The sequence below is a fragment of the Myxine glutinosa genome, chromosome 6 (genome assembly GCF_964187855.1).
Source record: "Myxine glutinosa chromosome 6, kmMyxGlut1.1, whole genome shotgun sequence".
Lineage (NCBI taxonomy): Eukaryota > Metazoa > Chordata > Myxini > Myxiniformes > Myxinidae > Myxine > Myxine glutinosa.
The window spans coordinates 133,999,068-134,026,685 of record NC_136266.1 but is presented as its reverse complement, the minus strand read 5'-3'; the positions used below and the strand labels follow the sequence as shown (position 1 = coordinate 134,026,685).

The window sequence follows — 27,618 nt, the reverse complement described above, 5'->3', positions numbered from 1 at the left end:
ATCTCGCCACTCCCGGTCAGCGCTGAATAGGGAAGTAGGCCAATTCTTCCTATGACCTAAGTACCAGCGCCTTCCGGTAAGTGAGGAAATACTCCCGCCCGGGCCGCAGCATAATGGATGGATTGCGCTGAGCGAAGCGAGCTGCGACGCCGGCCGTTAACCAAAGACTAAACCCGATTAAAAGCGGTTCGGCCAAAATCGCGCCACAGGTACTCAATTGGGAAAAGACAAAGACGATCGGACGAGAATGAAACCAAAAGAATAAGGAGGAACAGGTATTTATTAACTATTTACACAAAACCAAAGAAAGAGAAGGAACGAAAGTAATATGAAGAAGCAGAAGACACAGTGCAAATCCTTAAACAGTCTTACTTATACCCAGGACAATACAGACAGCACAAACTAACGTACACGAATGGGGATTGCAGGCAGGAATGGCTGGAAGGATGAGAGGGGCAGACGGTCCACAGAGCGTGCGGGCAGGGAGGTCCGGGGATCGCGGCACGACGTCGAGGTCCCGCTTGAACGTCCACGCTCCGGTTCAGTGGCGAAAAAATCCCGGCAGACAGCGCGGTTGGTATCGCCCACGAGCATGCCGACTCTCACACGCCGCAGGATGTTCGCACCAAGAATGAATGTTCGATGTTCGCTCCTCTCTCCCTCCTTTCTCTTACTCCAACTCAACTTCTCGGTTCGTGCTCCCTCACTCATCTCTCTTACTCCAACTCAACTTCTCCATTCATACTCCCTCACTCATCTTTTTATTGCCCTCCCCGAAATCAAGCCGCGGGCTACGAGGGCACGCCTACCGGTTCGCTCACCGTGGTGCTGATTGCTGGTTAAGGGCTCTCTGCTTCCACCTTTGATGACGATGAGGTGCCACGCCCGTGATCTGGCGGCTCCTCCCCCCTTCTTCTCCGAGATGGAGCACATGGGCAATGGCGTCTGGGGTGAGCGCTGAGGCGACTGCGGTGGGCAGAGGCGCGTACCACAATTGGGAGAGGAAGAGCAAATGGACCGAATGGGGCCTATCTTATTTGATTGATGCAACGTAGAGTCAACTATTGGAAACACAGCCTTACCTGGAACACATAATGACGAAATAACTATGAAAAGGGCCTATTGTTCGCTACGTGTTGCAATGTGGACTAACTAGGGGACGACCTCTGACCTTTACAATGAATGGAGGTATTTACAAAAAGAATTATTTACAAAGGGGTATATTTACAATCATTTACAAAGTGCAGGGTTCTCAAAACCCTAACAATATATTAACTATATATTAACTTATCATAATAACCTCATATGGAGAAGCGCCCCCACGAATGTTCGGTTTGTGGCAAAACGTTCATCCAATCCTCTCACGTTAAATCGCACATGAGGATGCATACGGGAGAACGTCCTTACAAGTGCACCATTTGCGGCAAAGCTTTTGCCGAAAAGTACGCTCTTAAAATCCACATGCGAGTTCATACCGGTGAGCGACCCTATCAGTGTTCCGTCTGTGGAAAGGGTTTTACCCAAGCGTCTTCTGTTAAATCGCACATGAGGGTGCATACCACATGAAGGTGCATAACGTATACAACAACAACAACAGGCATTTTAAGGCCATTTTCCCTGCAAGAGCGGGGGTTAGCCTTGCGGTCCCCATGACAATCTTCTCCATTTTGCCCTATTTTCTGCATCTCCCCTTGTTAACCCCCTTGCCCGCATTTCTTCTTCGACCATAAGGTCGAAGTATTTCGGTGCATAACGTATTTCCTCACATAATCTCCCTTGGGGGATCAGGTGAGGTAATACGGTACCACATGAGCAATCTTGGACCGGCCGTGGTGGTAAGGTAATTTAACTGTTACAACTGAGCAGGAGTTTCATGAAGAACACTAACACCAAATGTTTTGCTTGTGTGCTTCCTCCTCTCTCCCCATTTTGTCTCCTGCTCCCTTTATTTCGTCTTATGTGTCCGTTATTATTTTTTTGGTTGTTTTTTGGTTATTAATGTTAGCTCTTACACGAGCCTCGATGTTGTATACAAAAAAAAAAAAAAAAAAAAAAAAAAAAAAAAAAAAAAACCATATGCCCTTCGTCTTTCAAGAATCAATTTCAATTTGTAACCTGGCCACGAAGGCTGGCTTCTGAATTATCAAGACACTCACAGCATAAACACGGGACACGACAATCTTCGCTTCCCTCTGGTTGTTGCTGTGCAGTGTTCACGTTGAGAATCTATCAATAACAATGAAAATTCGGCAAATAACTAATCAAAACGACAACTTACACTCAAATTTCAGTCAGCCATGTCATCACGAACATAGGGTTGCTGGGTTTTCCAAAACCTGGGCTGAGTAGCATGCAATGGTTACAGCCACAGTGCCCACCACAGCGTAAGTCGTACTACGTATAAAGGGGACTACACGAAGGGAAATTTTGCTACCCACGCACACTTCCAGGTTTACCCTGGCGTCTGCACCATTCAAAAACAACAACATCCGGGAATTCTACAAGGTGTAGTTTCATGAAACTCGGAGCTTATCTGATGTCATAGTTTTATATGGGAAAATTCACTACGTAAAAAATGTCGGGGGACGCGATTTCCAACCTCTTCACGAGTGTTCGTAATTTCTTCTTCAACATGCCACTATGTTATCCAAATGCTTAATCATTTTGTGAAATGATTAATCTCATGAATATATTCATCATTTCCCCCTAATGGCTACTTATTTTGAATTTACACTTCATAGAAATGACAGTTTCATCCGTAAAACTGGGGGACACGTACATTTACCTTGTGTGTCAAAATTGTTAAACCAATGGCACACAAAATTATTTACACATGATGCTATACAACTATACAAAAACTGTTGTTCATTATTAGTGTTTTTATTCACAATGAAAAATACATGAATTCAAGAACAGCAGTGAAATTGCATTTCAAAATAATATATTGTTACGTTTGTAGGGCGTAGGGATACCATAGACCAGGTAGATTTGCATAAATTAGCATGCTCCGTATGTCACGATGAAGAAGAAGAACCACCATGTAATAAGTAGGGAATCTGTCTAGCCTTGATGTCGTGTAAGGTGTATCTTCGTCCCCATTACGAGGAGTGGGGTATGTTAATTAGCTCAGGGATTATGGGTAATTTATCCCTTGTATGTCGTTACCTCTGTAATTTATTTCCTATATCCCTTTTGAAACCACACCATATAGACACATAGCCAAATCGCGCATTTAAACACCCTAATTAAAAACCTACCGGAAGCCAGGACATTGAGCGCTGCCGCTGATTAAACATTGACTTGGTAAGAGCACATAAGACGAAAGATCTGTGAGGCCACGCCCAGAAGGGCAGAGTTTGGTCGGGGTTTTGATTGGCATAAGCCCGAGGTAAGATGGGACTTGCTGAACGGAGCAGGGAAGGACTGGTAGGAAGCGACTCGCTGTTTGGCGAAGCACCCCAAATGATGTCAGAGCCTGGGTGATAAAAGAACGATCGAGTGGACATTCTCTTCGCTTCTCCTTGGCTGCTCGCTCTGAGCAGACATTCTCTTCTCTTCTCCTTGGCTTCTCGCTTTGAGCAGACATTCTCTTCTCTTCTCCTTGGCTTCTCGCTTTGAGCAGACATTCTCTTCTCTTCTCCTTGGCTTCTCCTCTGAGCAGACATTTCTTCTCTTCTCCTTGGCTTTTCGCTCTGAGCGGACATTTTCTTCTCTTCTCCTTGGCTTCTCGCTCTGACCGACATTTATCGCTCTCATGTGCCTTGTCGTACCAAAGACAATAGCGAACGGTCGCGATTCCCTCTTGCGCATTCTCGCCTTGAACCTCGTACGAACATTTATCCCTTTTGTGGCGGAAGGGGGTCTCTGGCGGGTTTGCCTTCCACTGGCGGAAGGGGGTCATGGACTTGTGGACATTCTTTGTCCGGTGATAGCCTTCCGAGTCTCTACAGCTCGTCGTTTTATATTTCTGGAGGCCTTGCCCTGGAAATCTACTGCAAACTGCATATTAAAACAACCGGCATGCTAGGCTACAATGGTGAACTCTTTTTCATGGAGCTGCAACATGTCGATGTTTCGCTGCTCCCTGACTTTTACCAAGATGTCTTGCACGTCTGGCGGTTCATTTCAGTAACTCAGCAAATGGGGATGTGCAACAGTGAAAGGTTCCTCCGGGAATGTAGAAGGACAATGAAATGTAGAGGGAAGTAGAGGACAAGGAAGACTGAGAAAGACTTGGCTGAAGGTGGTGGAAGAAGAAATGTGAGCAAGGGGGTTAACAAGGGGAGATGTAGAAAATAGGGCAAAATGGAGAAGATTGTCATAGGGCCCGCAAGGCTAACCCCCGCTCTAGCAGGGAAAATGGCTTTGAAATGCCTGTTGTTGTTGTTGTTGTTGTTGTATCAGATCTACGCCTCCTCAGAATTCTGTCTCGGAATTCTACGGACAGTTCCTTGGACATCATGGTAGAGTTTCTGCTCTGACATTCACTGTCAACTGTGGGACCTTATATAGAAAGGTCTGTTTCTTTCTAAATCATGTCCAATCAAATGAATTGGCCACAGGTGGACGCCGATGAAGTTGTAGAGACATCTCAAGGATGATCAAAGGAAATTGGATGCACTTGAGCACAATTTGGAGTGTCATAGCAAAGGTGTTGAATACTTATTGACTCAAGACATTTCAGCTTTTAATTTTTAATTAATTTGTAACCATTTCTAAAAATAAAATTCCACTTTCACATTATGGGCTATTATGTGTAGATCAGGCTCCCCCGAGCTATCAGAGCTAAGTGCACAATAAACCACATATTTTTATTTTCTAGTTTATTCCCCATTTGTCTGTGTTATAAGTCTGGTATGAAGGAAGCCCACTTTTAGTCACATTTGAGGTATGCAAAAAACCACTCTGGAGATTCTGAAGCCATGTGGCAAAAAGTTTTGTGGTCTGACGAAACCACGATGGAACTCTTTGATGTTACATTTGGCACAAACAACACAGCACACCACCCAAAGAACACCATCCCTACTGCGAATCATGGTGGTGGCAGCATCATATTATGGGAATGGTTCATCAGCAGGGAATGGGGAAGCACCCGTCAGAATAGAAGGGAAAATGGATGGAGCAAAACACAGAAAAATCCAATACGAAACCTGTTGCCCTCTGCAAGAAAGCGGAAAGTGGGACGGGAGTTCGCCTTTCAGCATGACAACAACCCGAAGCACACAGCCAAAGCTACACTGGAGTGGCTAAGGAACAAAAAGATGAATGTCCTTGAGTGGCCCAGTCAGAGCCCCGACCTGAATACAATAAAAAAAATCTGTGGCATGACTTGAATATTTCAGTCCATCAATGCTCCCCATGAAACTTCACTGAGATTGAACGGTTTTGTCCAGAAGAATGGGCTTCATGTATCGTACAGTATTGCTTCATCATGCTCACATCTACATACACACATTCATAGATGTGTAGACACAAACACAAAGCACAACTCTCATTTAAGTTTTTTAAAATCCATTTTTATTCCATTTCAAAAGGCAAAAAAAGCAAAGAATTGCAGGGAATATCGAATGATCAGGCGAATATCATATACTTCTGCGGCCCTATACTGCAGCTATCAAATACAGAATCAAACAAATTGCAGAAATAATTCTGGATGAAAGACAACTGGGGTTTCAAAATGGAAGGAGGACAATGGACCGTAGTTTAACTCCCAGGACGATACAAAATAAATTGTAAAATTAAAATCTGTTTTACAAAGATTGCCGAAAAGCTTTTGACATCATTAAACATGACAAGCTGATTGATATAATGAAAACAATCATGATTATTGCTGCAAGCATTAGGGTAAACAGAAAACAATCAGGAAGACAGAGAAAGTTCTGTCCAACCTTGACCAATCAGAACTAGCAAATTGGAAATGCGTTTAATAACAAACAACAATTGGAATCAAGGTGTGATAAGACCAAAAAGACAAGACAAACACTAAGAGTAAGACAAGACAGTTTTCTTTTTTAACAATTGTATACAACTTATACAAGAAAAACTTGAGCACGAGTAAATAAGAGGAATAAAAAGCCACAGATTAAACATGACTAAAACAATATATGTTGATTGACGAGAGCCTCGGAGACATGCTGAATGGAGAAGGTGGATCAGACTCGGCAACGGTTGCTCGAGTGAGATGTGCATGGAAGAAGTGCTCAGAATGTAAAGGAGGGTTTACCGTGGGAGTTGTTGTATGCAGATGATCTGGTGTTGATTGTGGAAAGTATGGTTGGACTGAAGGAAAAGATGAACAAGTGGAAGGAATGTATGGAGACAAAAGGTCTGAAGGTGAATATCAGAAAGATGAAGGTGATGGCAAGTGGTAAAGCATGTGGTGAGGTGGAAAGAACTGGGAAGTGGCCATGTGCTGTGTGCAGGAAGGGTGTCGGAGTGAACTCCATTCAATGTACAATGTGCGCTGAGTGGGTTCATGAAAAATGTAGTGGTCTGAGAGGGTCATTAACCAGTGTGGCAGCTACATTCAAATGTAAGGTGTGCATAGAGGGAGCTGCAGATGGAGGAAATGTTGAGTTGGATCTTGGAGATGGCGTGAAGCTGGAAGGCGTGAAAACATTTTGCTACCTCGGAGACATGCTGAATGGAGAAGGTGGATCAGACTCGGCAACGCTTGCTCGAGTGAGATGTGCATGGAAGAAGTTTCGGGAACTGAGTGGCGTGCTGATGAGGAGGGGAGTGTCGTTGAAGCTGAAGGGAAAGGTGTATGCTGCATGTGTGAGAAGTGTTATGATTTATGGGAGCGAGGCATGGGTAATGAACGTAGAGCAGCAACAAAGGCTGGAACGGGTGGAAATGCGAATGGTTCGGTGGTTGTGCGGAGTATCGTTGAGAGAGAGGAAGACAAATGTTGAATTGTGAAAGATGATGGGAATAGAGCCTGTGATTGATGCTGTGAAGAGGAACAGGTTGAGATGGTTTGGTCATGTGTTGAGGAAGGATGAAAGTGACTGGTTGAGAAGAGTTATGGAAATGAATGTAGAAGGAAGTAGAGGACAGGGAAGACCGAGAAAGACCAGGCTAAAGATGGTGGAAGAAGAAATGCGGGAAAGGGGGTTAACAAGGAGAGATGCAGAAAATAGGGCAAAATGGAGAAGGTCGTCATGGGGACCGCAAGGCCAACCCCCGCTCTAGCAGGGAAAATGGCCTTAAAATGCATGTTGTGTTGTTGTTGTGTTCTTGCTCCCGATCTATCTGCCTTATTCAGTCTTTCCTTCTACTATGGCAGCATCAGCTCCGAAAATTTACGCGGACTGCACTTCTCATCTCTATTATTCATCACTTGCCGTGTCTATGGAACCACCTTATAGAGGCTGTTCTATCTCACTCTTCCATGCAGTGCTTCAAGCAAGCAGTGCATTTCCTTCTCTTCTCATCTGCAATTATATCGCATGATCTTTATTACCTCTATTAACCTTTCCTAACTCAACCATCTTATTTCCAAATTTTAGTGTGAACTCCCCTCCCTTTCCTGTTATCCTGTTCATTCATTCTCTTGATGATTGTCCCACTGTCAGATCAACCTTGCTCTCCAATGATGTTCAATCCTGAAAAAATAATCAATCATGAGTGAAAGACTGGATTCCTCAAGAGATCTCACTGCCAGATAGATACAGATAGCCATGCTTGATTCTCTGAATAATTAACAGATCATAAGTGCAGCTTGGAGAATGTTCAGCACTGGTAGTCACAACGAGCAGCAGTTGTATGTCCACAGCAAATAAAGTTTGTTTGGAGAGGTTGAGCAGCCAGTTTCTGAAGCTCCGCTTGAGGAAAGAAAAGTGGAGATGAGGGCTGGGCTTCTATTAGTAATACGCATCAGTTTCAACAAGGGATATCTATGATCTTGAGAGCACAGCAATGCATAGGCGTAGTTTGACTTCTCAATTTGGGGGGGGGGGGGGGGGAGTGGGGTGGCAAGGGCTTAATATTAATAATGGGTATCTAGTTTGGTGCGAAATCAAAATTTTCCCCGAACACAACGACCACTGCAACCACGAAGATTTGAAAAAGGTTTTTTTAAAGGTCAAACAGTGAACTTCTCTGAAGCATATCCTGTGTTATTTCATGAAGATGATCTTCACAAGTTTTCCTGTTTTTAGTGTTTTCAGGGATGTCCATTCCTGCCTGAAATTGCTGCTTGGCCGCCTCCTTTAATTTCAGTTTCCACATCAGAAACCTTCCAAAGAAGAGATGAGTTTGTTGTTTCACTTCTGGTTGGAGTGACTTGTCTCGAAGCAGTTGTTCATACAGGTTCCTTGCAGAGTTGTGATCACTCTTCCTTTCCCAGAAGGCACTCGCTAGATCCAATTGGCAGGGAAAATTTTTTTCATCGTGTGAAATCCCCTTTTTAAAAGCCCCAATAGCCTTGGAGAGCATCAGATCTAACCCACTGGAGTCGAAAGTTCGGCAACGACGAGGTGCACTTCTTTTCATCAACTTGTACTTCTCAAAGTAGATCATCCCAATGTTATGTTCTATGGCAGAAGAAGTTGGGGCTAACCTTAAAGCATTTTGCAGGATATTTAAGGATGCGTCCAGGCTCTCTGGTGTTCTTTGTCTTCTGAAAAACATGCCCGCATACTTCAGTACTGTTGGATGCCCAGGAGATTTTTCCATTGCCTTACCAATACAACGATACGCCTCATTATCTTGGTGTTTTGCTTGTAAGCGCAGCCCTAATAGGACCATTGCAATGGTGTTTTGAGGGTCCAGATCCAGAACATTTTTTAAAAGTTTTTCCCCCTCAAGAACTTCCATTTTTTGGCACCTTGTCTTTTCATGTATCCACTCGTACCGTGACATCACAATGGCATAGCCTAACATCCAGTCAACGTTATCTTTGTCACCCTGTAGTGCAATGCGAAAGCTCTCTATAGCTGCTGGGTACGCGTCCCCCTGACACTTGGACAAACTCCAACCCTTTTCCGCCAACACCTCTGGTGCCACCGTGCTGCTTGTCCCGCCAACTTTGTCAGAAACATCACTCACCCGACGCGCATAGCTTTTAGCTTTGTCATGGTCATCTTGCCTGTAGTATAGCCAAGCAAAGTTAGCATAAGTGACCACAGAGTAACGCTCATGATCATGCCCATGTTCTTTCTTCGCATTCCTGAGAGCATCTTCAAGATTTTTGAATGCCTGGGTACTATCCTTGTTCTTTACTTCATTTATGAATGCCAGAAAATTTCTTCCACCCACTTGCCAACTTCCAGGATTGTTCTGGAGGTGAAACTCAACCTTATTCACAATGCCAGCAACCTCTTTCACAAATTTATCCAAGCCCCAAGTGAAATGGCATTCCAATGATAACAGCAGCTTTTCCAAGTCAGGCCGAGATTCATCACCACCTGCAATTCACGTAACAATAAGAAGCAAGTCAACTTTTTGGACATTATTAAACTTCATAATCACAGCTCTGCAATATTCCACTCGCTTCTTTTATTTGTTAATTTTTTTTTGAGCAACATTCCAGACTTTAGTTTGCATTGGGCATTCACATGTATAACTTTTTTTTTTAATTGAAAGTTAATCGAACAACTTTCCCTGTGCAATATTGAGAAAAAGGACATGGGAAGGGTCTTTTCAACTCTTGCTTTGCGTTTCCGAGTGCAATCTATATTTCCCACAAGCCACAATTTTTGTCTGAATCTCGATATTCTCTAATGTTGAAAGATGTGAGATGCAAATTTTATTGGGTGAGTTAGTGTAACATTGCATATTCTTTTGTCCAAGTACTGCTAAATTGAAGGTGTTGGGATGTGCCAAAAAGCGATTTGTGTTCTATATTGTTCAAAAAGTTTCAAAGACTGCAAAAAAAAAAAAAACAATAACTTTATTCAGAGTATTACCGCCGTTGATGCACCGTCTTTTACACCACCTTTTTGAACATGTTAAATTGGAACAACTATTGGGGATGCCTCTTTGCGGTAGTTGTACCGACCAACACAAGTCAGGGGCCAAATCTTCCCCATTCTTCCCTGCTGCCCAGGTACGGTCAGAGAGCCGATTGGTCCCCATAGGCCAGCCCTTTCACTCTTGTCTCTGTCTCTTCTCCCTTCTGCTCATCTCTTCTCTCTCCTCTCTCTCTTTCCTCTCCTCTTGTCTCCTTTTTGCTCCTCTCTTCTCTCTCCTCTCTCTTCTCTCCTCTCCTCTCCTCTCCTCTTCGTCGTCAGAACAGTGCGGTCATGGTCAGAGTGTCGATCGGTCATCATAGACCGGCCCTTTCCGTCTCATCTCTGTAGCTCCTCGATCTGTCGGACCGTGATATCAAGTAGCTCCTCGATCATAGGCTGATATCTGTAGAAGGAAAGACAGACAGACAGAGTGAACCAATTGCTTACCCTGATTTGCGCAAAGCGTAAACAAATGGTTGGTTCATGTAGTGTTTTCTTCTGAACCAATTCATGATGCTCACAATCCAGGCTCAAATCCAAAACATGATATACAGGGAGTGGACAAAAAAATATGGAAACACCAATGTAAAGTCACTCAATTGGGTGTTGTGCCACCAAATGTGGCCAGCACGGCCTGGATGCACCGTGGCATAGAGTCCACCAGCTTCTGGAATCCTGCAGGAGGGATGTGACACGATTCTTCAATGACAAAGTCAATGAACTCACACCTGTTTGATGGATGTGAAAAAAGCTGTCTTAGGCATCGTTGCAGGATATCCCCTCAATGCCTGATTGGGTTCGGATCTGGTGACTGAGAAGACCAGATGGATAACATCATTGTCATGCTCATCAAACCATTGGGTGACCAAACGTGTTCTCTGGGAACATTGTCATCCTGTAAGAGTCCCCTTCTGGCAGGAAAGAAATGCTGCAACATGGGGTGAAGATGATCACTCAGTACCATGAAGTAGTGATTGACATTGACCTTGCCTTCTAAGGCAGTGGTTCTTGGCCTTTTTAAAGGCGCCGAACCCTAACGAAACCCACCGAACACTCACGGAACCTCTCAAATTTGACCAGAAAATTAAGAAGAATTGCATCTTAATGTGTTTTCTGTTCTTCGTTTCAGGAGGCGATCTGGGAAATGCGTGGTTTTGTTTTGGCAAGGGCCACCCTCAAATCATTTACACATGCAAGCCTGCTCCTTTTCTTTGTTTTAATGTCCACCAGTTTCGAAAACGCATGCTCGCAGAGATACGTTATAACGAACGGCGTGAGGATCTCAAGGTAAGGGCCATTTTAGCGATGTGAGGATGCCCTTCCATTTGGCGGCACCAAGACGTTGAGAGCGTTGTTGTGCCGAAGAGTTGTTGTTGAGTCTGGCTCTGCTGAAGTTCGATGAGGTCGTCGAGGTATTGGTCGTTGACATCTGCCATTGCAACGTCGAAAGTAAACGGCTGCCGCACCCATGCTGGGTAATGCTCTTGGTCGGGGAAGTAGCTGTCGAATGACTTTCCCAGCTCATCCAAGTGCGTGGCAATTGCTTGCTTCAGCTCCCCCGGTACAGCAGTGCCTCCAACTTCAGACTCATCTTCGATCCCGCGCACGCACTCGTCCAGTAGCGAAAAGTTTGCGAAGTTGTCGTTCTCTGTTCGCCGCCTCCGCAACGGTAACTTCTTTCGGAAAACACTCAGCCTTTCTTCAGATTCGATGACATTCACTCCACCGCCCTGCATCTGGCAATTGAGATGATTGAGTGCGTCGAAGATGTCAGCCAAGTACACCAAGTCGAGGATGAACTCTGACTCTTGGATGTGCGTTGCATGGCAATGCTGGTGTTCTCGCAAAAACAGGGCTAATTCTACACGCAAGGCAAAAACACGGCTCACTACCTTCCCTCGTGATAACCATCGAACGTTAGAGTGGTAGAGAAGGACTTCGAATTCAGAGCCGATTTCATTGCACAGCTCTATGAAGATGCGATGATTCAGAGCACGGCTTCGCACGTAATTCACAGTTTCAACGACGATTTTCAAAACATTGGCCAGTTTTGGAGGCAGGGTTTTTGATGCCAGCGCGTGTCTGTGCAGGACGCAGTGCGTGACGATGATGTGTGGTGCATCGGCCTTCACCAGCACTCCAAAACAGGAGTTGCATCCCAGCATGGCTGGAGCTCCGTCCAAGCAAACTGCAGACACCATGTTCCACGAGAGGCAGTTGCTTCTGAAGAAGTCGTCCACAAGCTTCTTCACGTCAGCTGCCTTCATCGTTGTAGTGAGAGGCTTGCAGAACAGAAAGTCTTCCTTGATCTCGTCTCCTTTGACATAACGCACAAATAAGATGAGCTGGCTCAAATTCGAAACGTCGGTGGTCTTGTCAGAGTCGTCGTGTCGGAGTGAACTCCATTCAATGTACAATGTGCGCTGAGTGGGTTCATCAAATATGTAGTGGTCTGAGAGGGTCATTAACCAGTGTGGCAGCTACATTCAAATGTAAGGTGTGCACAGAGGGAGCTGCAGATGGAGGAAATGTTGAGTTGGATCTTGGAGACGGTGTGAAGCTGGAAAATGTGAAAACATTTTGCTACCTTGGAGACATGCTGAATGGAGAAGGTGGATCAGACTCGGCAACGTTTGCTAGAGTGAGATGTGCATGGAAGAAGTTTCGGGAACTGAGTGGCGTGCTGATGAGGAGGGGAGTGTCGTTGAAGCTGAAGGGAAAGGTGTATGCTGCATGTGTGAGAAGTGTTATGATTTATGTGAGCGAGACATGGGTAATGAACGTAGAGCAGCAACGAATGCTGGAAAGGGTGGAAATGCGAATGGTTCGGTGGATGTGCGGAGTATCGTTGAGAGAGAGGAAGACAAATGATGAATTGCGAAAAATGATGGGAATAGAGCCTGTGATTGATGCTGTGAAGAGGAACAGGTTGAGATGGTTTGGTCATGTGTTGAGGAAGGATGAAAGTGACTGGTTGAGAAGAGTGATGGAAATGAATGTAGAAGGAAGTAGAGGATGGGGAAGACCGTGAAAGACTTGGCTAAAGATGGTGGAAGAAGAAATGCGGACAAGGGGGTTAACAAGGAGAGATGCAGAAAATAGGGCAAGATGGAGAAGATTGTCATGGGGACCGCAAGGCTAACCCCCGCTCTCGTAGGGAAAATGGCCTTAAAATACATGTTGTTGTTGTTGTTGTTGGTGTTGGTGGTGTTGGTGGTCTCATCGAGTTGAAGGCTGAATTTCGTCAGGCTCGCGACTAAATCTGCAACTATCTGGGTGAGGATGTCATCGCTCATGTCGTCGATTCTGCATCTGATGGTGTCATTTGAGAGTGGAACAAGAGACAACTTGTTTTCAGCAGCTTTTCCCAGCATGATGTTGGCCATCTTCAACGCGGCCGATTTGATGAGTGTCTCGCCAACGGTGTGCGGTGGACCTGCCTACTCTTGGACCTGCCTAATCTTGGACCTGCCTACTCTTGGACCTGCCTACTCTTGGACCTGCCTACTCTTGGACCTGCCTACTCTTGGACCTGCCTACTCTTGGACCTGCCTACTCTTGGACCGGCCTACTCTTGGAGCGGCCTACTCTTGGACCGGCCTACTCTTGGACCGGCCTACTCTTGGACCGGCCTACTCTTGGACCGGCCTACTCTTGGACCTGCCTACTCTTGGACCTGCCTACTCTTGGACCTGCCTACTCTTGGATCTGCCTACTCTTGGACCTGCCTACTCTTGGACCTGCCTACTCTTGGACCTGCCTACTCTTGGACTGGTCTACTCTTGGACCTGCCTACTCTTGGACTGGCCGATTTGGGTTTTTCCCTCTTTTCTCCCTTCTTGGTTTTATGTGTAGGAAGAGATTTTCGTGTGATAATCCATAAATAAAGACAGTGTGATTGCAGGCTTGGCTTGGTGTGCTTCAGGCCGTAACAAATTGGGGGCTCGTCCGGGATATGGATTATATGATACCTGTTGTAATGAAAATGTATCTAAGTTGAACCCAGGTTTTATGCTTTCTCCAACCACTGAGAGGCTTCTATAAGAACTCGGACGAACATCGCTCTGAATCATTCCTGTGACATTTAGTCTGTGTGACAGTGTATACAAAAATGGTGTGTATATCTAGATGTTCCAGGCTTGCTTGCATTGATTGCTAATTATTGCTTGACACCTCCATGATTTCTAATCCTGATACACGGCTTGATTATTTCTTACAGGCATTGCCAGAGATCGAATCTGAATTAAACCTACCATTAGGACAATGTTGTGGATCTTGATTTCTTACAACAATTTATTCAGATTCCTCTCTTCGTCCCGAACGAGTACAAGACCCGAACGAGTACGACATGGCTCATAAGATGATCCAAGTTCCTGTCTTCGGTGCAGATCCCCAGGCGATGGACGCGGCCACCCAACTGACACATTGGCTGAAAATCTTGAATAATCAGTTCAATGCCCAGGAGGCAGTCACCGCTGAAACGAAGCTCGCTGTGCTGCAATCTAAGGTGCACCATACGGTGTATATGACCATTGAACAATGTGAGACGTACGAAGCTGCTGTGGCTGAGCTGAAGCGTATCTACATAAAAAAAACGAAGCGTGGTCTACTCCCGACATTTGCTTGCGTCTCGCCGACAACAGCCCACGGAGACTGTAGATCAATTTGCCCAAGACCTCCGACGACTACAGAAGGAAAGTACCCATGTGGTACGCACCCACGAACAAGTCTGCGATGACCTTGTCCGCGATGCTTTCGTCTCAGGTCTAAGGTCGTCGGTCGTCAGACAAAGATTACTTGAAGAACCCGACAACCCTAGCCGAAGCACTTCGGTTATCTCACGTGTGCACCGAAGCACGGGAACAATCCAACGCGTATGAACGCCCATACGTCACTGCGGGGATATCTCGACAAACCCGACCAGAGAGCTACCGCTGAGATCGAGGATGCCGCCTTGGCACCTCCGCCGGAATTGGGGACAACGGATACTCTCGAGGATCCCGATCCGGGCTTGACGGTGGCTGCTGCAGCAGGACCCAAGCCAGGAAGTAACGCTAAGTGCTATTTCTGCGGGAACCGGAATCATCCCAGGTCAGTTTGCCCGGCTAAGGAGGCGAAGTGTCATTTGTGTGCAAAGACGGGACATTTTGCAAAAGTTTGCCGAGCGTCACGAGGCAAGCGAGCGAGCTCGACGATGATTGTGCTTATCTCCGAGCCCGCGGTACGAAAGGCGAACGGCGCGCTTCGCCGGACCTTGATTGGGATCGCCCCTCTCTGAGGGCCCCGAGCTGAGAGCTCGACCTTGATGAGACTCGTCGCGCCGACTAAAGAAGTGTCGCATCACTTCAGTACGCGGCACGACCGTGTTTGAAAGGAATTCATCCGACACCCTGCCAACTTCCGGGATCGGCCACCCGATCGGTGAACGCTGGCTTCGAAACGTCGCGCGTGGCACGAGCGCCCTTTGGCGGCGACATGACTGGCCTACAAGCGAATTCAACGGCACGAAAGACATTAGCTGGCGTCGGATCCACACGCGGGGTTCAGGCGCCTCCCCTCGACGATTCGATAACTACAGGGCCACCTGGCCTGTCTCGTGCTATTATCCCACTCATGATTGAAGGAATTTTTGCAAATGCTTTAATCGACACAGGATCCACAGATAGTTATGTGGATCTTCGGCTTGTGCAGAAACATGGATGGCCGATTCTTGGGACAAGACACAGAATCTTTATGGCCTCTCAGGGGCTATGGCTTAGCACAAAAGGGGAATGTCGAGTGAAGCTTGTAATTAAGGGTCGAATGTTTCCGGATGTGCATTTAATGGTCTTACCAGCATTATGTGCAGAAGTTTTGTTAGGACATGATTTTCTCAAGCGACATGGACGCTTGGAAATGGAATTTGGTGGTACTGATACTCTTGCTGTGTGTGCTCTTGCAGGGATGGAAATTGAGCCACCGTCGCTGTTCCCCAATAGGACCACGGACTGTACACCTGTCGCGGTTAAATTGCGATGCTACTCACGAGCTGACACGCAATTCATTGCGGAAGAGACGGCGCAGCTACTAAAGGAAGGTATCATAGAACCTAGTCGGTCGCCATGGCGGGCCCAAGTTCTGGTGGTACGAAGCGAATCGCATCGCAAACGCATGGTAATCAACTATTCGCAGACGATTAATCGGTTTACCCAGTTGGACGCCTACCCACTCCCGGGAATGGACTCCCTGGTTCGACAGGTGGCACAGTATTCGGTCTATAGCACTCTCGATCTACGTAGTGCGTATCATCAGATCCCCATCTCCACGGCAGATCGCATCTATATGGCGTTTGAATCAGGTCAGAGGTTGTACCAGTTCACCCGGCTACCTTTCGGGCTCACGAACGGGGTCGCGTGTTTTCAGAGGGCTATGGACGACCTCATCGCTAAGGATAACTTGACCGATGTCTTCGTTTATCTGGATAATCTCACGGTTTGCGGGTATGACCAGGAACATCATGATGCTAATCTGAAGCGCTTCCTCGAGGTCGCGCACAGGTATCGCTTGACTATGAATGAGGCTAAATGTCGCTACTCTGCTCGCACGATAGATCTCCTGGGGTACACCGTGACCCATGGCTCTGTCGCTCCGGATAAGGAGCATCTGCGACCCTTGCTCGACATGGCCCCGCCCTGCGATCGTGCTTTGTTGAAGCGTGCTCTCGGGCTGTTTGCTCATTATTCCAAGTGGGTTCAAAATTTCTCCATGAAGCTCCGCCCACTTGTGGATTGCGATGCGTTCCCCATGAGTCTCGCTGCCATGGCCGCTTTTCATGGCCTTAAGTCTGACATCGCTGGCGCCGCTGTGGCGACGATTGACGAAAATAAGTCCTTTGTTTTGGAAAGCGATGCGTCGGATCATGCGATAGCTGCAACACTCTCTCAAGGGGGGGGGGGGGGGGGGGGAGGGTGCGCCCTGTGGCCTTCTTTTCACGGGCTCTCTCCTCCGCTGAACGGAGACATTCATCTGTCGAAAAGGAGGCGTATGCCATCGTCGAGTCGAGCAGGCGTTGCCGTCCCTATTTGCTCGGACGATGTTTCCAAATTATCACGGACCAACAGAGCGTTGCTTTTATGTACGACACCCAGCAAACTCAATGCATTAAGAATGAAAAAATAACTCGCTGGCGGATCGAGCTCACCGATTTCTGCTGCACAATCAAATATCGCCCTGGGCGGGATAACCTGGTTGCCGACGCTTTATCGCGGCCGGCGATGTGTGTGAGCCTCGCCTCTTTTGAGGACCTGCGCGTTTTGCATGACACCTTGTGCCATCCCGGTGTGACGCGTTTCACTCATTTTGTGCGCAGTCGTAACTTGCCCTACTCTGTTGAGGATATTTGTCAGCTCTGTCGAACTTGTTCTGTATGTGCTGAACTCAAACCGCGTTTCTACAACCCTCCTATGGGTACGCTGGTCTGAGCCACTAGGCCGAGGGAGAGATTGGTGATGGATTTCAAAGGACCACTGCCGGCGTCACCAGCTTCGAGTAATTCTCGTTATCTACTCACGATCGTTGACGAGTTCTCTAGATTCCCTTTTGCTTTCCTGTGCGTAGATATGACAGCCGCCATGGTTATCCGGTGCCTGCAGAACTTGTTTTCTATGTTTGGGAATCCGGCCTATGTGCATACCGATCGAGGCGCGGTGTGCCTGTCCCAGGATGTGAGGAACTTCTTACTCCAGCATAATGTCGCTTCTAGCTATACTACTCCGTATAGGCCGCAGGCGAATGGACAGGTCGAACGCTTTAATTGCATTATATGGAGAGCCGTTACTCTGAGTCTTAAGTCCCTCGGCCGAGGCCTAGACAAATGGGCTTGGTCGCTACCCATGGCATTGAACTCGATCAGGACCTTATTGTGTACGGCTACCAATCAAACTCCCCTGCCTACTCTTGGACCTGGCTACTCTTGGACCTGCCTACTCTTGGACCTGCCTACTCTTGGACCTGCCTACTCTTGGACCTGCCTACTCTTGGACCTGCCTACTCTTGGACCTGCCTACTCTTGGACCTGCCTACTCTTGGACCTGCCTACTCTTGGACCGGTCTACTCTTGGACCTGCCTACTCTTGGACCTGCCTACTCTTGGGCTGGCCTACTCTTGGACCTGCCTACTCTTGGACTGGCCTATTCGGATTTTTCCCTCTTTTCTCCCTTCTTGGTTTTATGTGTCGGAAGAGATTTTCGTGTGATAATCCATAAATAAAGACAGTGTGATTGAAGGCTTGGCTTGGTGTGCTTCAGGCCGTAACACAGTCAAGCAAAACTTTTTCACCTCTTACAATCCTCATCATCCTTAACTGTCCCCTCAAAATAATTTCTCTTTCCAAACTCAATCACGAAAACCTCATATAGTTTTCCCAAATTATATTGGGCATAAAGATGACATTTTGTGAAGTTACAGACTTGGCAATAGACATGAAATGAGATTTTAAGCAAGTCTCTTCATTAACCTACCATTATCTGAGCATTTTGCTGCTGCCATGGTTGTGCTCTCCAGAAGATCCAATTCCGGGTGTGATTGGAAAACGTTTGTACCCCTGAATTTATGGGAAAATAAAAAGCCATCACAGGTAAGGAAATATGGATAAACAAACATGTAGTGTGTATTCGTGCATAAAAAAAGATCACAATGGATTACATTTTAAAATGGAGAAGGAAATAACTGTGATAAGGCCAAGTTTTTTAAATATGTAATTATGTACAAAGGATATTATTTAAAACAGACCCGGGCATAAATAAAAACCCAACAAAAAATGCACCCTGAGAAATACAAGGGAACCTTTACCATCCACAAATGATATGCAAATGGGATAGCCGGCTTTACGTCATCCTTTATAGTAAAATATAGCATGCTCGATAATGCAGAACCCCGCTTCCTACCCCCACACCTTCAATCATGACAATAGTCAAAATTATCTCCTATTCTAAAGTGGAACTCAGGGATTTTTTACGAGCAAAGGTGCCCAGCGTTGCCAGATAACGCATCTGCTGCCATCTTGGGCAGCCCACCGTCACATCGCTGGGTTATTAAGCCGCCATTTTGTTTCGGTCTATTGAAACATGTCTTGCCTTGCAATCACGATGACCTCTTGCGGACTAATTATAGCATGTAATCAAAATCTGAATTCAGATTTGAGGATTGGATCCTGTTGACTAAATAAGTATTGAAATCTTGAGTGAAATGTAAAAACGTTATCAACATTAGAGATTCTTATAACCAGGTGTATTTATGTAAGCAATGCTGTACTGTCGTCTTAATTCACACATCTGTGAGATTGGGTGTTTTTTCAAGTTTTAAAATGCTTCAACTTTAATATCATTTGTCATAATTTCATTATTGTGATTGTGAACAAACAGAATACGGAGAAACAGTGTGAAGAAAGCATTAGCACGTCTTCTTCTTCTGCTTCAAAGCATGATGTAGAAACTCAGCTACTCAGAAAAATGAGATTGGCAAAACATCAACATAACAAACAACGTTCATTATTTCCTGCGTTTTTGGCAACATACACCCCCCAGATCTTCTTAAATTCAGTGAGAAACTATCTATCTATAATTCCAGTAATCTCTGTTTGTACGTTTGTACGTTTGTCTGTGACCGCTGTTTCTCGACAACCACGGGTCCGATATACTTTTAACTTGCCAGGTATATTGCTGGGGACCCGAGGATGTGCCTTTTCAAGGTTTTAAATTAATCGGAGAAGTACTTACCGAGCTATGTCCAAAAAACGCTTCAACCAATCAGAGAGCAGCGAGCTATCACGTGTGCCGAACGTGGCGATCAGACTCTGCCTCGGACGGCACATTTGACAGCGTATTCATTTATTTCACGTTGGAAAACTATGTTGCCGTTAAACTATGTTTTAAAACGAATTCAAACTGCGATTAAATTAAAACGATTCATCGTAACTGCGATTTGCGAACTTCCGGACAGTGAAGACTTCACTTCCGGCAGCCAATCACAGAACGCTTTGTTGCGTAGGCGTGGCCGATGTGAGACGAGCGGAGCTGAGCGCGTTACGAGCTGACCGCCATTACGGTTCGTAATTCGTTTTCTTATGCGCATTATTTTTCCCAATTCAGTCAGAGCGAAGGGCGGAAGCGAAGAGCGTTGTTTTTTTTGTTTACGGGCGTACGGGCGGGGTAGAGCGTACGGGTAGCGTTTCTTTTTTTTTTTTGGCAAGGAACGGGCACCCACGTACGGGCAATGCCCTAGTTTATTCAAACTCTGAAAACGTTACGGAGAAAGTCTGCTTCTGATCTTTCTTCTTCTTCTTCTTCAACCTCAGAAAGCATTACAAAGAAACTCAGCTCTACATTACGAAAAAGCTCCTTTGTTCACCACTGTTATGTCTGGGCGCATGGCGTATATAGAGGATGCGGGCCATGGCTCTTGAAATACTATAAAACTTTAAAAGACAATGAATAAGATCCCTCCTCCATATTAAGGGAAGGGATGGGCAGTATTTCTAGAGAGACCTGCAGTGCCGTCCGCATGGTGTTTACACACGTCGGATTAACAATGCATACGTGGCAAGTTCAAGGTGGTGGAAAATGGGTTAGTAAAAATAAATGACCCTTCTCTGTCTCTCCCCTTCCCTCCAAATTCCCACCACCCACCCCACCCCCTCCCCACCCACCCCACCAATACCTCCACCACCCTCTCTCTTTCCCCCACTCCCCTCCTTGGACCACCTCTCCTTCCCGGAGTGTACCATATTGCGACATGTGCTGAGGCTTCACTCTCTCCACCACCCCCCCCCCCCTCCTTTCTCCCTCCACTCTCTCTCTCTTTCTTTCTCTCCCATGCCTTTTCCCTCCCTTCTCCCCTGCCTCCTTTCACCCTCACATCCCCCTACTCCTCCCTTTTCCCCACCCCTCCCCCACCCTCACATCATCCTCCTTAATACTCCTAACCCCTCCCCTTACCTCGATTTCCCTCCGATCATCCCCTATTCCTCCCTCGAAACCCCTTCACTCCCACCTTTCACAGCGTTACCCGTTACCCAGCGCAATGCTGGGCACCTTTGCTAGTAACAAAATCTTTTTAAAAACTATCGCCGCCCCGCATCCTGTGACAAACCCAGATAACTACAGAGCTTCTGAGATTAGCCTCACCCCTCAATTGTCATTCAATATTTCTTTGCGAGAAGGGGGAGGGGGAAATGGTCTAATAGACGTCAGGATGATTCATATAAGTGAGAATTAGTACAATAGTCTTTGAGCTGTCTAGTCTGGGTTAGATTCCGAGCCCAACTGAGGCAACAGTGTGTGTGCTGTGGACGTTAAACTGGTATCCTGTTTCTCAGTATTGGTTGATGGATATTAAAGATCCCACGGTGTCCTTTGTGAAGGGGAGGTGAGCTATCGCCAGCACCCTGAACAAATTACAAATTAATACTCAAATCAATGTCAGTTCAAAGTCCAACTTACAGTTGGCTGCTGTCTGAAGTTCATAAAAGACTTGTGCCCCCCCAAAAAAAACTTTGCCCCGTCAACCCCATTTAGGATGTGGAATTATTTGTGCCTTTAAAGCTTTAAAGCACATGGAGACGGAATTGGGAGCGAGTAGTGTACAATAATCGATTTATTGAGGAATTAAAATAAATAAATAAAAATCATAAAATAATTAATTTATTAAACAATTGGCTAATAGCATACCTAAACCATCAGTGTTTCATCCGAATGTGAAACTTTTTGAAAACTAATCAAATAAATAATTAGTCGAAAAAATTAAATAACTAGAACGGCACTCAGTAGAGAGCATACCTCCGACTGAATGGCCAAATCACTCAATGGTGAAGAATCACTAAAAAAATTAAATAATTGTCATATCCGAATCCATATTCAGACCTTCACCAAAATCGAATAGATTCTTCCTTGTCACACACACAACCTGTCCAACATGTTTCGTCCAAATCCATCTATAACTTTTTGAGATATCCCGCAATGTATAGATTTTGGCCCTTTCTCCCAATGGTGAAGAATCACTTAAAAATTAAATAATTCACATTTCCGAATCCATATTCAGATCTTCACCAAAATTGAATATATTTGTCCTTGTCAGACACCCAACAGGTCCAACCAGTTTTGTCCAAATCCGTCCACAACTTTTTGAGATATCCTGCTATGTATCATTTTTGGCCCTATCTCTCAATGGTGAAGAATCACTTTTAAAATTCTAGTAGCTGGATCCGAATCTGGATCTTCACCAAAATCTAATCATTTCGTCCTTGTCACATACACTACAACTCTTCCAAATTTCGTCTGAATCCGTCTACAACTTTTTGAGATATTTTGTTCACAAACAAACAAACAAGAAGATGTCATGCGGAGCACGATACTTGCAAAATCCACCCCTCACCCCCAAGAAAAAAATTCCATTGATACAGCAAATGGTCCATTTATCAAGATTAAAATTGACAATCTTGATCAAAGCTCGGGTCAATAGGAAGAAAAGTGACGATTTTTCAGATGAAAAATGATGATTTTGGAAGGTTGACCTTGAGTTGACCTTTGACCGTTTGACCTCAAAAATAGTTGGTTTCCCTATTCAGTGACTCAATGTGCAAATGTTGTTCAATTTTCAAGTCAATCGGATGAAAATTGAGTTTTTTCAGATAAAGATTGATGATTTTTAAAATTTGACCTTGAGTTGACCTTTGATCTTTTGACCTCAGAGTAGTATGTTTCCCAATTTAGTGACTCGATATGCAAATGCTGTTCAATTTTCAAGTCAATCGGTTGAGAATTGACGGCTTTATAGATGAAAATTGATGATTTTTAAAATTTGACCTTGAGTTGACCTTTGACCTTTTGACCTCAAAGTAGTATGTTTCCCAATTTAGTGACTCGATATGCAAATGCTGTTCAATTTTCAAGTCAATCGGTTGAGAATTGACAGCTTTTTAGATGAAAATTGATGATTTTTAAAATTCGACCTTAAGTTGATCTTTGACCTTTTGACCTCAAATATAGTATGTTTCCCAATTTAGTGACTTGATATACAAATGCAATTCAATTTTCAAATCAATCGGATTTAAAATGGCGATTTTAGAAATTTGACCCCCAGATGACCTTTGACCTTTGACCTCAAAATCAATCAGCTTCTCAATTGGGACGACTTATACAACGTGGTGAAGTTTCGTCAGTTTTCGTGACCTGTAGGCTGGTGACAAACAGACAAACAGACAGACAGGCAAACAGACAAACAGACAGACAGGCAAACAGACAGACAGACAAACAGACAGAACCACAAACGGAACCGACGAATGTACTTGAAAAATCTTCGATTTTGCAAGTAATAAATAATGTCCCACCTCCCCAAGGGGTTTTACCTCCTTGAACAAACGCCGAGTCACCGTTTATAAATAGCTTATCATGGCGTTTTTGTGGGAGCAACGGCCCAACGGTAAAAAATATTATGAACCACAAACTCGTATGATTTGCTTTTTTAACAGTCGCTATTGCTGTTCATATAACACTAAAGTAAGAAATTTGGAGGAATGCCGACATCAGTGAGGTAAGTTTTACTTTCAGAACATAGCGAAGATCTACTGCACTCTATATACCCCACAAAGGTTTGGTTAATAACATGGCCCTTCCTGGCGCTACCGTGGCGTTTTTTGAAGTGCACTTTTGAAACTCGCTCCTTCTGTTTAACACGAAACTGAAAGGGAGGAAGCCCGGGTTGTGCTCCTTTACCAAGCAGCTAGCTTGTGCTTGCCAAGCCAGCCGTTCCTTAACGGTTTTGAATGGAGTGCTTACTCGAATGCTTGAACCACTTGGCGATAACGCCACAAGAAACTTGGTAAATGAACACACACGACACACTCAATGTTCTTGAGACCCGACCATAGATCGACTGTAATCTATATACCCCAAAATAGGAATGACCTTTCCTGCCACTGCCGGTGAACCGGAGCCGGAGCGGGTGAACTAGTTAATTTAAATGGCAGAGCCTTTAAATTAAATAATAAAAATAACAATAAAATAAATAATAAAAACAAAGTTTCCCAACGAGGAACTTCAACAAGGGTGGAAGCCAATTCGCCAAATCAAAGCCTGCGCTAGTATTGCCAACCTATGGTTGTTTGTCCGTGCTCTATCCTTTTACATAGTGAACAACAAACGAGGAAGCAGCACATGTCATTTTTACAGCGTTTGGTATGAACTCGGACCGGGTTTGAACCGCCGACATCCCAGACCCAGAGAGGATGCGAGAACCATTACGTCACCAAGTCTGGTTCATAATCCCACAGAGTCTTTCACGAAGACAAGGCGAGTTATCACTGGCACCATGAACAAATTACAACTATCTGACCCGGCTAAGGTCAAGGAAGGCAATGGCAAACCACCCAGCATAATCCTTTCCAAAAGACTGCCCTGGTAGCAGCTGGGGCTTATGATAAACACGAATCATTGGAAAAGCAACAACGTACCGTCCTCACCTGCGTGCAGGATATTCGTACAATAAAGACTTTTAAAATAACCCTTTCTTTTAGGCTTGAGCTGAGAGTGACGTCACGTGTTCACACCTTCACTTCCGCGAATCGGTGTCTCCCGATCGTACGTCATCCTGTGACGTCATTTCTCGGAAAAGCGAATTCCCCAACAGAAAGCTCCTTCTGCCTCCAATAAAGCAATTTTAATTCCAAGACATTACTTGTCCCAAAAACAAGATGTCTTCCTTCTGACAAAATGTGTGACGAATATAGTCCGTCAATGCTGATACTTGTTGAGGAGATGCCCCAAGGTCAGGGACAGATCCAATCAGGTTTATTAGGAGACAGCAAACAGCCCTGAGCACCCAAAGGAGACACCCCCCCCCCCCCCCCCACAACAGCCCATACAACGCGGGGCGCCCCCTATCGGTACATATCAATACAATTACCAGCCCAGATTGGCAGACACCCAACCTGTCCAACAAGTTTCGTCCAAATCCATCCATAATTTTTTGAGATATCGTGTTACACATCGATTTTAGCCCAACAACTCAATGGTGAAAAATCACTTTAAAATTATCTGATTCGGATCCGGATTCGAAACGTCATCAACATTGAATCACTTCTTCCTTATCAGACACCCAACCTCTCCACCAAGTTTCGTCCGAATCCGTCCACAACTTTTTGAGATATCCTGCTGTCTATCGTTTTTCGCCCGATCTCCCAATGGTGAAGAACAATGAAAAAAATTGTACTTGCCGGATCAGAATCCGGATCTTCACCAAAATCTAATCATTTCGTCCTTGTCACATACACTACATCTCTGCCAAATTTCGTCTGAATCCGTCCACAACTTTTTGGGAAATCCTGCTATGTATCGTTTTTGGCCATTTCTCCCAATGGTGAAGAATCACTTAAAAAATTTCTAGTAACCGGATCCAAATCCGGATCTTCACCAAAATCTAATCATTTCGTCCTTGTGACATACGTTACATGTATGGCAAATTTCGTCCAAATCCGTCCACAACTTTTTGAAATATCCTGCTATGTATCGTTTTTGGCCCGATCTCCCAATGGTGAAGAATCACATAAAACATTCTCGTAGCCGGATCCGAATCCGGATCTTCACCAAAATCTAATCATTTCGTCCTTGTCACATACGCTACATGTCTGCCAAATTTCGTCTGAATCCGTTCACAACTTTTTGAGAAATCCTGCTATGTATCGTTTTTGGCCATTTCTCCCAATGGTGAAGAACCACTTTAAAAATTTCTAGTAACCGGATCCAAATCCGGATCTTCACCAAAATCTAATCATTTCGTCCTTGTGACATACGTTACATGTCTGCCAAATTTCGTCCGAATCCGTCCACAACTTTTTGAGATATTTTGTTCACAAACAAACAAGCAAACAAACAGACAGGTGTGAAAACATAACGGTTTTGAATGGAGTGCTTGCTCGAATGCTTCAACCAAATGGCGATAACGCCACAAGAAACTTGGTAAATGAACACACACGACACCCATTGTTCTTGAGACCCGAACATAGATCGACTGTAATCTATATACCCCAAAGAGGAATGACCTTTCCTGCCACTCCTGCAGTGAGCGGGTGAACTAGTTAAATTAAATGGCAGAGCCTTCAAATTAAATAATAAAAATAACAATAAAATAAATAATAAAAACAAAGTTTCCCAACGAGGAACTTCAACAAGGGTGGAAGCCAATTCGCCAAATCAAAGCCTGCGCTAGTATTGCCAACCTATGGTTGTTTGTCCGTGCTCTATCCTTTTACATAGTGAACAACAAACGAGGAAGCAGCACATGTCATTTTTCCAGCGTTTGGTATGAACTCGGGCCGGGTTTGAACCGCCGACATCCCAGACCCAGAGAGGATGCGAGAACCATTACGTCACCAAGTCTGGTTTCATAATCCCACAGAGTCTTTCACGAAGACAAGGCGAGTTATCACTGGCACCATGAACAAATTACAACTATCTGACCCGGGTAAGGTCAAGGAAGGCAATGGCAAACCACCCAGCATAATCCTTTCCAAAAGACTGCCCTGGTAGCAGCTGGGGCTTATGATAAACACGAATCATTGGAAAAGCAACAACGTACCGTCCTCACCTGCGTGCAGGATATTCGTACAATAAAGACTTTTAAAATAACCCTTTCTTTTAGGCTTGAGCTGAGAGTGACGTCACGTGTTCACACCTTCACTTCCGCGAATCGGTGTCTCCAGATCGTACGTCATCCGGTGACGTCATTTCTCGGAAAAGCGAATTCCCCAACAGAAAGCTCCTTCTGCCTCCAATAAAGCAATTTTAATTCCAAGACATTACTTGTCCCCAAAACAAGATGTCTTCCTTCTGACAAAATGTGTGACGAATATAGTCCGTCAATGCTGATACTTGTTGAGGAGATGCCCCAAGGTCAGGGACAGATCCAATCAGGTTTATTAGGAGACAGCAAACAGCCCTGAGCACACAAAGGAGACCCCCCCACAACAGCCCATACAACGCGGGCGCCCCCTATCGGTACATATCAATACAATATTATTACCAGCCCAATTACAATATTAAACCCTGGTGTTGGGCTAGCGGCTAGGGTGCCGGCTTAGGATAACCTAGGATCCTGGGCTCGAATTCCGGTCGATCGCTGAATTAACGCCAGGGGGGTTGACTCAGCCTGTCATCCTTCCGAGGTCGGCTAATTGAGTACCAGTTCACTGGTAATTCCCTGTTTGTCGTTAAAGGCGGCAAAAAGGGCTGGCGTCAGGAAGGGCACCCAGCCGTAAAATCATTGCTTCAAAAAGGGGACCAAAAAACAACAACAACCACGGTGCCCGAAAAAGGCCAACCCCCGTGTTGCGGGGAAAATGGCCTCTAAAGGTGTTTTTTTTTTTTTTTTACCAGCCCACATTGGCGTGAATGTTTTGGGGAATTATGAATGAAACTCGTATATAACAAGTCAAAAATGACGGGTTGGAACAGTCGATTTGACGGTGTAGCCTCGTGGCCGTGCCAACGTCTGAAGCCTGGGCCGAGTGTCAGGTGTGCTCACATCTTCTTTATGTATTAGATATCTTACAGACGTAAATGAAAACTCGGTTTACTCTACGCACTTTGCACGTCAAGTTCAGCGAATTTCACCTCCCTACACCGTGTACTT

General features: G+C 45.2%; 1 protein-coding gene across 2 annotated transcripts; it reads right to left on the bottom strand.

The window, feature by feature from the left end:
* Positions 1-5,494: 5,494 nt before the first annotated feature.
* On the bottom strand, positions 5,495-24,555 carry LOC137430323 (interferon-induced protein with tetratricopeptide repeats 5). Of its 2 annotated transcripts, none has more exons than XM_068121107.2 (3): positions 24,443-24,555; positions 18,456-18,538; positions 5,495-9,410 (listed from the first exon to the last, which is right to left on the bottom strand). In XM_068121107.2, the coding sequence occupies exons 2-3, from the start codon at positions 18,481-18,483 to the stop codon at positions 8,080-8,082; spliced, it is 1,359 nt and encodes a 452-aa protein (XP_067977208.2). In that variant the 5' UTR covers positions 18,484-18,538; positions 24,443-24,555; the 3' UTR covers positions 5,495-8,079. The 2 variants fall into 2 exon arrangements, with proteins under 2 accessions (XP_067977208.2, XP_067977209.2); XM_068121108.2 differs by having other exon boundaries at positions 24,452-24,555.
* Between the last annotated feature and the right edge of the window lie 3,063 nt (positions 24,556-27,618).